Consider the following 12952-nt stretch of genomic DNA (forward strand, 5'->3'; position numbering starts at 1 on the left):
CGTTTTTATCGTAAATAAGGATAAAAGGAAAAGCTCTGATGCTAAGATACAAGTAAAAGTTGGATGAGTATCACAGTGAGTGAGAGACAGTCGTAAGAAGAAGGAGAAGGACTTGATATGTGACAATGAGTGACTGTGAAGCTCTGTGCCGAGTCAGACACAAGGCTGGTTTCAGCTGTTTGTGAGCCCTGTTGCTGTGATGGAGTGCTGTTGATGACAGCACTGTGCAGCGGTGCCAGGTCCAGATTAGAACAGAGAAGAAACAGAAGAAGAAGGGGAACAGGAAATATAGTGGCCATTTTTACTCCTGGTTGCTACTACTTTTCCATGGCACCTCTGTGGCATTTCCACTGTTCTGGTGGTACAGTATGCCTGTTTGATATAGATTACAGTGGTTGATTGTGCACTTATTAATAATTTAATGAGATTGCATGCATTTTAAGGCATTGTAACCTTACTGTTGTTTAGTATGTATTAGGGCTCAGTGATATGACCAAAATCTTCTATCCAAATATATCTTGATTTTGAAGAATATATATCACAATATAGGGCTGGGCGATATGGACCAAAAGTCATATCCCGATATATTTAGGCAGAAAATTGATATGCAATATATATCCCGATATTTTTATCACAAAGCCAAATATGACATGTCACAAGTAGTTTTATTTTACTCCTTCGGCAGCTTGTTCAGTAAAATGTTAAAATCAATCCTGAAAACGAACAGGGAGCCAGTGCAAAGAAGATAAAATTGGGGTGATGTGATCGTCTTTTACAACCAGTAAGAAGTCGAGCTGCTGCGTATAAAGTACATATATTTGCATTACCGAGCAGATGAACAGCTTTACATAATAAAGTGGCAAGTGAGTGTACTGTATATGTAGGCAAAAAGTACAGTGGGGTTAAAGGCGTTCCCTGGCTTCAATGATGGTGCAGAGACACAGAGAGTGCAGATGCACACCACCTTAAAATATTGAACAATCACAGGAGACTGTTAGTTTTGGAAGGAAGGCTTAAAGAGACAATCACTAAAACAGACAGGCAGAGACATTATGAAAAAAAATATTTTTTGTTTTAAACATTAAAACATATTCATGAAACCCAAAATGCAAGCGTGAACCTGAAGAACAGCACAGTTGTGTGTGTGTGTGTGTGTGTGTGTGTGTGTGTGTGTCACAGACGCGATGATGAGGGCATGTCTGGGGGCCCCACATCTGTCGACATTTTCCATCTGCCAGTCTGACTCTGGCTGCCTTCAATTAACCCCTGACAAAAACCACAACTGGCTTTAGTGGGAAAGCAATCAAGCATGGGGCAAATATTGTTTCTTAAAAATTCCTGACATTGTTTTCGTAGAGTAACTTGATGCATAGAATCACTCATAATCAGGGAAATTCAGGAAGCTTGCATGCAAAATAGATTTTAATGTACACTCACTATGTGGGCACACATTGCTCCACTGAATGTGGCACCCCGTGCCCATACAAAAAAACTATGAACATCAAAAATACACCAACACATTATACAAATTAGTTAACCCCCCCTGCACAGTTATTCAGATATTTATGATTGGAGTATAGAGCATTTTGCCTCTTCACATTTACATCTTGTATAATTTGGTTTTTGGCCTATATTTGATATTTTCTCAATTTGTTTAGATTTTTTTGCCATACAACAAAAGTTATTATGTTATATCTTACTGCATTATATTATATTGCTTAATCAATATACACATACTAACATACCTGTTATATTGTTGTACCATTATTATACCGTAGGCCTATATTATATTATATACTACTATATTACTACTGCCACAACGTCACCTTATTCAATGGCTCATATCCCATATTTCCCATATTATGTCAGTATTTCACATTGACTCTCTCACTAAATGCATCATATAAATACAGACAAAAACTTTAAGTACTCTTATCTTAAATCATATATCAGCCTGGTGCACACTGTTTATGGCACCACACTTGTAATTTGTCTCCAAATTTCTAATTTTAGTGTATTCTATTATCATTTTCTGTTAGTTTATGTAACTCCTATTATTTAAGCCTATTTTCAATACCTTCTAAAGGCTATTTGTCTGTATTTATTTAATTTCTGTCCTTGTGCAGCTGCAAAAACCTAATTTCCCTGCTGGGCATCAAGGTGTATTTTATCTTAGATTTTAATTGCAGTTTTATACAAAACACATCTACACCGAATCCACATAAATATGCAACAAAGTGTCTTTCATCTTGAGATTATTTGCTCTAATTATTGACAATTTAACAGCTTATGTTTGTTTTATCAGCTAATCAAAGCCACCTTGGGATGCATTTGCTGTTACTGGGAGGGAAATGGATTAACCCTCTGGAGTCACCAAAAGCGCCACATCCACATCACATCACGACGTAAAAACAAAGCAGCGTGGAGCCCTACTGTAAATTGACCTCTAAAGTTCTGGCTGTAAACTCCATGAGGTTTGATGATCAGTTTGATGATGATATACCAAGTAAAACTGGAGACAAGGTCAAATATATTTCGTATAAAATGATAGAACTGGATGTAACCCTCTTATATGTTATATTTGCAACCTTTGTTCACATTTGCAACATTTAAAATTCTTTATTGAGCATGATAGTGTTTTGAAAGTAAAAAAAAAAGGTTCAAAATCACAATTTATGTTGGACTAAAGGACTATAAAAACAAAATGATGCAAAAAAAAAAACACAAAATGAGAAGACAAAATGACACAAAAAACACAGAAGACACAAAATGACCAAACCCCCCCCCCCCGACACAAAAATGACTTTAAAAAAAGACACAAAATAACTAAAAAAGACACAACAAAAGAAACAAAATGACCAAAAAGACACAATAAGACACAAAATGACCAAATTTGTTATGCTAAACACACAAGACACAAAAATACAGTCACACTACAAGAAAAAAGAGTTGGATGACACACAATCACAAGATCACATTTTTGTTGGTTTTTCTTTGTTACTTTTTGGTTCAAAATGTTGATCCAGTAAGTCAGAATAAAAAGATAAATTATTATTAGGTCATATAGGGGAGGTAGATATACTAACATATATATATATATATATATATATATATATATATATATATATATATATATATATATATATATATATATATATATATATGTTACCTATAACAAAATAGGTCAAGACTACATTGAGTTAAACCAGTGCTACTTTAAACTCCAGTCCAGTTGTGGGCGGTAATGCGCCAACGATGAGGTTTTAAAGCCGCCAGTGAATGGGGAGAGTATCAAAACAAGAAGCCGGAACCCAGTAGTTTGTGGAACAAACGTTTGTTTCCGGCCGACGGTATTTTGAGTGAAGACTGGTGGGGAATTTGGTTGTTTGGCGCTCTAGCAGCCATAGATATATATATAAGTCACCTTTTCGGCTTAATCGTGGAAAACTCAATGGCAGCCCCAGGTCGGTATTAGATTTAATTTTACACTTTCAGATTCATGACTCATGGAGTTTACTGTGAAAATCAAATGGCACATAACGTGGTTTAACGAAGTGTTGCTAGCTTTAACGTTAGCATAAGGCTAACTTAAACAACTTTTAATAAACGTTACAGCCATTTAACGGCATCACACGCACCACACGAGAAAATGATTAAGATCTAAAATAGACTGGGTTGTATTAGTTTTGCCACACATTTCTGCACAGAGCCGTAATATACATGTACAACATTAAAAGTAGTGCTAGCTGGAAGAGTGTGCTCCAATGTAACGAACCCAAAACAAAGAAATGTAACGTTAGTTTACGTTACTGGTAGAGAAAAGCTTCAGTCAGTTGTCGGTTGTTGTAGTTGGAGTATTAAACGACACTCCAGACATATTCTATATGTTTTAATAGGAATTAAATGAGATCCTAACGTTGATCTGTCACTTTACAAATAATTCTGACTGTTAATATTTTTAAGAGCTAACTTGAAACATTTTTAGAGATTTTTCTGCTCATGCATCTTAGTGTTATAACATCTTCTTATTTATTTATTTATTTGCTACTATTTATTAGGGTATTCATATATATATATATATATATATATATATATTATCATGCTCTACTTATTTATGTATCGTTTTATCTTTTTTATCTAGCTTTTTTATGTTATTATTTACTTTTATTTTTTTATTTTATTTGATCTTACCTTACTTAATTTTTTTATTTATTTAATTTAATTAATTTCCAACCTGCCTCCAGTGTTTCCTCACTGCTCCACGTCGAGATGGAGCTTCCTTAGCTTATGCTTTGTTTTTAATGGGATGGAGGGTCAGGGGTGGAGGGTTGGGGATGGGCGGAGGGTGTTTGCTTGTTTCTATGTTTTGTTATTATTATTATTACTTTCTCCTTTTTATGTAAATCACTTTGTGTTGCATCTCTTTTGTATTCTATGTATACAAATAAAGTCTGAAGTCTGAATGATGATTGACTTTAAATGTAGTTATTGAGCCAGAAGTAGCGAATGAACATAACACGTAGTTATTGGGCATTCATGTATTATTACAAACATGTAATTAGACCTACTGGCAAAACTAAGCAGCTTCTACTTCTTTTTTCCTCACAGGTCCGAATAAGGACAACATCAGAGCTGGGTGCAAAAAATGTGGATACCGTAAGTAAAGCTTTCATAAAGCAGTTCATGAAGTCAGAACGCAGTCTACTTTCCCTGAACCCTTTTTTTATAGCCTGACACAAGTTTTCTAAGAGTGTAGGTTGATCTCTCAAGAAGGTGCCTCCTTTAGATCCGCTGATTTGTCAGTTTATCCAATACGTGGACACGTCATGTCACCAAGCAGAGAAGTCCGATATTTTTCTGCCTAGCACATCATGTCCGTGAGCTGACCTGCAACAAACTTTTAAAGTAAATTAGGGCTGCAACTAACAATTATTTTCATTATCGATTAGTCTGTGGATAATTTAAACGATTAATCGATTAGTTGTTTGGTCAATAAAATGTTGAAAAATATCAATCAGTGTTTCCCAAACCACAAGATGACGTCCTCAAATCTCTTGTTTTGTCCACAAACCAAAGAGATATTCAGTTTATTGTCATAAAGGAACAAAGAAACACCAAATATTCACATTGCAGAAGTTGAAAGCAGAGAATTTGCACTTTTGTCTTTAAAAAACTGCTCAAACCAATTATTCGATTATCAAAATAGTTGACCATTAGTCTAATAATCGATTATTGTTTGATTAATCGATTAATTGTTGCGGCTCTATTTTAAATCACCAACTCCTGCCTTGATATGACCTGCAGAGATATTACTGGAGACACAGTTTTTGCAACAAACATGTCTATATAAAATATATCTTTTTGTGATAATGGAATCTGCTTTAAATCGGGTAGAGGAAGTATAAGCAGATGGAGCAAATGTATTTAGTTTTCCAATAGGTTAACAACAATATTATCACATGAGCATTATAGCTAAGCAGCTTGTATGATTAATCTATCAAGTGAATTACGCACGCATACGCTATGTCCACAGAGACAGAATAACAGATTATTCTAACACACACACACATTTCCTTACAAGTTAAAGGAGTTTTTGTGTTGTGTTGTGTTGTCTTTATTAACCTGGTTAAATGCAAATATGACATATCCCGCCCCTTTATCTCGTGTAAAGCTCCACTAAGAACTTTATGCGACTCTTACAAATACAGAAATTATTATGGTAAGTGTGAATAGTAAAATTATATGTAAGTGCTTGAATATGTTTGTTAAATTGAGCAATATTCAGTGATGTATATTCCCTTATAGCAGCTGAGAGCATTTAATTCTAATATTTTCCTACTTTGTCATAAATGTTTATCCAGTCTCTTTGATTTTTCAGCGGGTCACTTGACATTTGAATGCCGGAACTTTGTCAGAGTTGACCCCCAGAAAGACATTGTTCTGGATGTAAGCAGCACCAGCAGTGAGGAGAGTGAAGATGACGTGCCTGCAGCTCAGCGCAATGAGAAGCTGGGGCGAGGTAGAGGTAAACAATGTAATTTACAGATTTACTGTACAGTTTTACACACAGGTGGCAATTGTGAGATGAAGCAATTAGAAAACTTGAATGTCTTAATGTATGTAACTTGATGATAATAAACTCCATAAACAAACACACAAATGTGTGACTGAGATCATGACATGACCAAGACATGCTGGTTACTAAAGTTTTCTCTACTTACAATAAAGTTTATATATTGTTTGTAAGTTCCCAAATCTTGGACAGAGTATAATTTTGGAAAATACTGGGGCTGGGCGATAAGGACCAAAAGTCATATCCCTTTATATTTAGGCTGAATATCGATATACAGTGCATACGGAAAGTATTCACAGCGCTTCACTTTTTCCACATTTCTTTGCTACAGCCTTATTCCAAAATGGATTCAATTCTTTGTTTTTTCCAAAAATTCTACACAAAATACCCCATAATGACAACTTTAAAAAAGTTTTTTTTAAATGTTTGCAAATTTATTAGAAATAAAGAACAGAAATATAATATGTACATAAGTATTCACAGCCTTTGCTCAATACTTTGTTGTGGCACCTTTGGCGGCAGTTACAGCCTCAAGTCTTTTGGAATATGAAGCCACAAGTTTGGCACACCTATCTTTGGCTAGTTTCGCCCATTCCTCCTTACAAAACCTCTCGAGCTCCATCAGGTTGGATGGGGAGCGTCGGTGCACAGCCATTTTCAGATCCTTCCACAGATGTTCAATGGGATTCAAGTCTGGGCTCTGGCTGGGCCATTCTAGGACATTCACAGAGTTGTCCTGAAGCCACTCCTTTGATATCTTGGCTGTGTGCTTGGGGTCATTGTCCTGTTGAAAGATGAACCGTCGCCCCAGTCTGAGGTCAAGAGCCCTCTGGAGCAGGTTTTCTTCCACAATGTCTCTGTACATTGCTGCATTCATCTTTCCCTCAATCCTGACTAATCTCCCAGTTCCTGCCGTTGAAAAACATCCCCACAGCATGATGCTGCCACCACCATGCTTCACTGTAGGGATGGTGTTGGCCAGGTGATGAGCGGTGCCTGGTTTCCTCCAAACATAACGCTTGGCATTCACGCCAAGAGTTCGATCTTTGTCTCATCAGACCAGAGAATTTTGTTTCTCATGGTCTGAGAGTCTTTCAGGTGCCTTTTGGCAAACTCCAGGCGGGCTTTTACTAAGGAGTGGCTTCTGTCTGGCCACTCTGCCATACAGGCCTGATTTGTGGAGTGCTGCAGCGATGGTCGTCCTTCTGGAAGGTCCTCCTCTCTCCACAGAGGAACGCTGGAGCTCTGTCAGAGTGACCATCGGGTTATTGGTCACCTCCCTAACTAAAGCCCTTCTCCCCCGATCACTGTTTAGAGGGACGGCCGGCTCTAGGAAGAGTCCTGGTGGTTCCAAACTTCTTCCATTTATGGATGATGGAGGCCACAGTGCTCATTGGGACCTTTTTAAAGTAGCAGAAATTTTTCTGTACCCTACCCCAGATCTGTGCCTCGAGACAATCCTGTCTCGGAGGTCTACAGAAAATTCCTTCGACTTCATGCTTGTTTTTTGGTCTGACATGCACTGTTAACTGTGTGACCTTATATAGACAGGTGTGTGCCTTTCCAGTCATGTCCAATCAACTGAATTTACAACAGGTGGACTCCAATTAAGCTGTAGAAACATCTTAAGGATGATCAGTGGAAACAGAATGCACCTGAGCTCAATTTTGAGCTTGATCGCAAAGGCTGTGAATACTTATGTACAAGTGATTTCTTCGTTTTTTATTTTTAATAAATTTGCAAAAATCTCTCTCTTTAAAGTTGTCATTATGGGGTATTTTGTGTAGGACTTTGAGGGGAAAAATGAATTGAATCCATTTTGGAATAAGGCTGTAACATAACAAAATGTGGAAAAAGTGAAGCGATGTGAATACTTTCCGTATGCACTGTACAATATATATCCTGATATTTTTATCGCAAAATCAGAGCAAATGTTCAGTCAAAGCCAAATGACATGTCACAAGTAGTTGTATTGAAACTGTTCATTTAAGTGAACATAAATACTGTATAACAATAGGAGTAACTTCTTTATAAAATCAAAGCTCCATAATGTGCATTAAATTAAAAAAAAAATCTTAAATAAAAATAGCCTCTAAAAAAATTGGCCAATTTTTTTCTGAAATTAATATATTTATATGAGAGAAGAATATCAAACATTACAAAAGAACTAAATATGACAAACCCTAGTAATGGCAGCATATATATAAAGAAAGAAAAAAAAAAAAAAAAGAAAGTATATCAATATGTGCGATATGGTCTAATTCCATATCACATTTAAAAATATATCGATATATTTATTATATCGATATATCGCCCAGCCCTAGAAAATACAGTAATTCAATGGATTATGAGCAGCTGCTATTCCAGTAAAAATGCCATGACTTTTCTATCTCCAAACCTGTGTAGGTTCCCATGATGATGACAACAATGGTAGAAAAGAGAGACACAAACTGAAGAAGACCAGGGACAGAAAGTCAAGAAAAAGGTAATTTTTATTTAAAATTTGTTTTAAACTTTCATGGTTTGCTTTTTCTTTTTCTAGATCAGATTACCCTACTATTGGTCATTTTACATATTTTTATTCTACTCTTCAGATCTAACTCGTCAAGTGATGACGCCACAAAGAAGAAAAAGAAACGCAGCAGCTCCTCATCTGACGAAGAAGAGAGGAGGAAGAAAAAGAAAGGGAAGAGCCAGAAGAAGAAAAGCAAAAAGAACAAAAGGGAACACGGCAAGCATCAGAAGAAGAAACTGAAGAAGAAGAAAGAAGAATCATCTTCCTCTTCCTCTTCTTCCAGCTCCAGTGACTCCTCAGATAGTGACTGAGACAACTGTGCAGTGTCTCCAGGTCCAATATATTTATTCTCCTTTTCATGAAAAGTCTCCATTGCTGAGACAATGGTTTAAATGATAAAACCAGACTGTAGAGTGCATCGTACACTGCAGATATTAGTTTTATACCATCATGCAGATGAAACAAACGTGTTTGAGTTTCATTAAAACATTGTAGAAAACATGTACAAAGCCAGGGAACATGGTTGTATCTTTAAGGAATCTTTTTTTTTTAAACTTCAATTTTTATTGAAATTTTTCAGCTCCACATGTAAACATCAAAGTAGATATAGATCCATGTATTAGGTCCTATGGGTGAAGTGGTCAGAAAATCTGATACAACTGAAAACAACAACAAAAGAAAGAAAGTACAACAGTCATGGCTACATGTGTCCATTATTAAATTACACTGTATACTGTCTTCTTCTTCTATACAGATATAAGAGGAAAGAATATGAATAAGATACATTTCAGGTATTCCTAACTTTCCCATCGCGTCCACTTCTCCCATTTAGTCAAAAAGAATTTCCTTCATTCTATGTCTATATATCGTAGGGTTGTCACGGTACTAAAATTTTCAACTCGATACTGATACTCAGGAAAATATTCGATACTCGATACCATTTTAGATACAAGGATAAAAACAAAGACCCCAAATTTAACAAATATTTTTATTAACAAGAAAAATGCAACATGTAAAAATGAACAGAACCACAGGTTAAATATTTATAATAAAAAACACTTGTGCAAAAAGAAACTGCGACTATGATAACAAGCTTCAGGTCTGAGGTAGTGCAAAAAATAAATTAATAAATACAATAAACAATAACAATTAGAACAATATTTTGAGGTTGTATGCTGTGCACAATATTAGGCAAGCTTGATAAAAAAAAATAACAATGACTTAACTTAAGTGTTCATTCCTTGGCTAGGTATCGATACTTTTGAAAATGAGTATTGTATCCGGATACAATGTTTTAGTATCGATACTTTTTTGAGTATCGATACTTTTGACAACCCTAAGGGGAAATAGCTTGGATATCTCAAGTTTCCAGATGCTGTCCAATTGTTTTTCTTCTTTTATACACTTTGTTGCTTTGATACTTTGAAACTACTGGCTAATGTCAGTAGACAAAAAAGAGTTGTGGTCATCCTTTACCTTTACAATTACGGATATGTTTATACTGTGCTGGGATGGCTTTATAGTACGATAAAACTCCTGGTTTTAGGTTCCTCCTAAGACAGTGTGGTTGCGGTTTTAATAGAAGTATTGTGAAAGAATTACTTATTATTTAACCAGCCACACCTTGTTTAAAACCATCTGGATATTCTAAGAGATCATTCCCAAACACTGATGTGTGTAAATTCCAGTTACTGTCATGGATTTAGCCTCTTTATACAGCTTTGTTTATTTCTAAGACACAAATGAATTTTGCTTCAGTCTGTCTCTTTTGGTCCTCCACATTGAGTTCACTTTCATTGTAATAAAATATATATTTTTATCTTTATTGTCTCTGTTACATTTTTAAAATAATTTATAATTACATGTGACACAGTAAAAGAAAATCCCAACTGTCAAATTCAGGATGCTGGAGAGTCCTGCTGTATTTTAAATGGGAATGAAACATTTAGAATTACATGTTTCTGCCTGTAGAGGGCAGCAACATACCTTAAATATGACAGAAAGGACTATACTTGAAATCTTTCTGAGAATTTGGGATAAGGAATTGTGTGGCTGAGGCAAATGTACATCAACTGCTACTATATGTAGCAGAAATATTTTATCTATATATAAATATAAGTGTCAAAACGCTCTGGAAAATCAGAAGCATTTCAGCATTTTGTTTGAAGATTATGCAGCATGATTTAAAGATCAATTTTTATCAAACTTAAAAGGCTCAGTTGCATTATTTATAGGAGTTCTAATATTTGTTGTAAGAGTCAAAAGGTGTTGAGGTGTGAGGTACAGTAAGAGGCCACTTCATTGGCTTGTACGAACCATTTAAATGTTACTGTATTTTCTATCAGTGTACATAGTGGGTTCAAAACTGGACTACCAATGAGTAATAATTTTTCAAAATTACAATAAAAAAAATACACTGTAAAAAAACAGTGAATGGCAAATTAAAACCTAATGTTAACTCCATGGAGTCTTGGGGTACTTTGTCCATTTTTTAAAATCATTTTCATTCTGCCTGTATACACCACCTCAAAATGTTTAAATGTCATGTTGGTATATATTTTTCCAGCTCAACCTCGCCGATATGACCTAATAATAATTGATTTTTTTTATTCTGACTTACTGGATCAACATTTTGAACCAAAAAGAAACAAAGAAAAACCAACATAAATGTGATCTTGTGATTGTGTCATCCAACTCTGTTTTTTATTCTAGTGTGACTGTATTTTATTTGTGTCTTGTGTGTTTAGCGTAACAATTTTGGTCATTTTGTGTCTTTTTTGGTCATTTTTGTCTCCTCATTTTATGTCTTTTTTTTTTTTAGTCCTTTAGTCCAACATAAAATGTGATTTTGAATCTTTTTTTTTAACTTTCAAAACACTATCATGCTCAATAAAGAATTTTAAATGTTGCAAATGTGAACAAAGGTTGCAAATATAACGTATAAGAGGGTTAAATCCAGTTCTATCATTTTATACTAAATATACTAATTGTCTCCAGTTTAACTTGGTATATCATCATCAAACTGAAACTGGCCTCATGGAGTTTACAGCCAGAACTTCAGAGGTAAATTTACAGTAGGGCTCCACGCTGCTTTGTTTTTACGTCCGGATGTGAGGAATAAGTCATGCTTTGGTGCTTTTGGTGACTCCAGAGGGTTGAAGTATACACCTATAATAATGATCTACAACTCCATATCTAGACTTACAGTATCCATCTTTACTCCACCTAGTGGTCCTGGTGTGAATATATTGAGAGCTGAATCCATTCAAGTTGCTGCCAGTGTTAAAAAACTTCCTGACACTTGTGTGATTTGCCAAATAAATCATGAATAGAGAGAAGCTGCGGAGCAACAACAACAGTCTTTGGCTCGACTCATTAATAATGACAGAGGCACCTGTGTCAAACATCAATCTCTCTTGCTGCAGTAAATGTTTGGGGGGAAACATTGTCAACAGATAGAGAGTCACGTAGACCACGTCCTCATGGAGAGGTACCACTCATGTTCATGTACACATGGACCACCTCCTGCTCTGACTACTGCTGGAGGCCTGTGGCTCTGGGCTGAGGCACCATGGTGACCCACAGCCAGGTGCAGCACACCATGATGAGACATCGGTTTATGTCAATTATTGCTTCCATCCCACTACCTAACTCACAGAGTCTACAGACCTTACAAACCAAGGATCTTTGGAAGCCCTTGTGTTTTGTTCGATCTGAGCTGTGTGACAGATGTTTATGATAGCACCATTAATTTCACTTTGCCTTCGGGAAGGGGATATCTTTTTAAACATCTGCAACATCCTGACAGCTACGTGCATGGCTGCTGATCAGAGCCCAGCATTGTGACAGGACATATCCCGCCCCTTTATCTACTCGAGGTCCAGAGGGCAGATTCGTCAAAGAAACATCAACACTTGGTTATCTCTGACAGCGAGCAGACATAGTCAACTAAAATTCTCAGAATTGGGAATGAGTGATGTCTGGTTCCTGTGGCAGAAGATGGAATTTATTTCACACATTGAGCCCATGTCCTCAATCAGTGTCTGGTCATGTCTGAGAAAACTCTTCACAGGAAATGGTTTGAGAGGATCTTGTTATTAGGTAGCAAAAGCAACACTCGCCCCACCATAGCTAAATAAAGAAAGGAGAGCCATGTACAGACACAAACCTCTTTAAAGGAACATTTTGCGAAATACGCTTATTTGCTTAGAGTTAGATGAGAAGATTAATACCATTAAGAAAAAAATCCCCATATCCAACAGGATGGATGCTGGATAAAATAAATATCTAACCGAATTGAAAAAAAAATAGATCCACACAAAAAGTAGCTCCCATTAGAGGGATTTTAACGCTGTGTAGCATTT

At 36.0% G+C, this 12952-nt stretch overlaps 1 protein-coding gene across 3 annotated transcripts; it reads left to right on the plus strand.

The window, feature by feature from the left end:
- The first annotated feature begins 3347 nt into the window (after positions 1–3347).
- Positions 3348–10411, plus strand: srek1ip1 (SREK1-interacting protein 1). Of its 3 annotated transcripts, none has more exons than XM_059341904.1 (5): positions 3348–3464; positions 4609–4656; positions 5879–6034; positions 8480–8558; positions 8668–10411. In XM_059341904.1, exons 1-5 carry the CDS (start codon positions 3452–3454, stop codon positions 8897–8899), a joined length of 528 nt encoding a protein of 175 aa, XP_059197887.1. In that variant the 5' UTR covers positions 3348–3451; the 3' UTR covers positions 8900–10411. The 3 variants fall into 3 exon arrangements, with proteins under 3 accessions (XP_059197887.1, XP_059197888.1, XP_059197889.1); XM_059341905.1 differs by having other exon boundaries at positions 5879–6025; XM_059341906.1 differs by having other exon boundaries at positions 5879–6019.
- The last annotated feature ends 2541 nt before the right edge of the window (positions 10412–12952 follow it).

This window comes from Centropristis striata, chromosome 9 (assembly GCF_030273125.1).
Source record: "Centropristis striata isolate RG_2023a ecotype Rhode Island chromosome 9, C.striata_1.0, whole genome shotgun sequence".
NCBI lineage: Eukaryota > Metazoa > Chordata > Actinopteri > Perciformes > Serranidae > Centropristis > Centropristis striata.

What these genes read in the sequence shown, in the direction of transcription:
- srek1ip1 (XM_059341904.1), top strand. An exon ending in GTGCAAAAAATGTGGATACC is followed by an intron (nt 4,657 to 5,878) that starts GTAAGTAAAGCT and finishes TTGATTTTTCAG; the next exon opens with CGGGTCACTTGACATTTGAA. An exon ending in GACAGAAAGTCAAGAAAAAG is followed by an intron (nt 8,559 to 8,667) that starts GTAATTTTTATT and finishes TCTACTCTTCAG; the next exon opens with ATCTAACTCGTCAAGTGATG.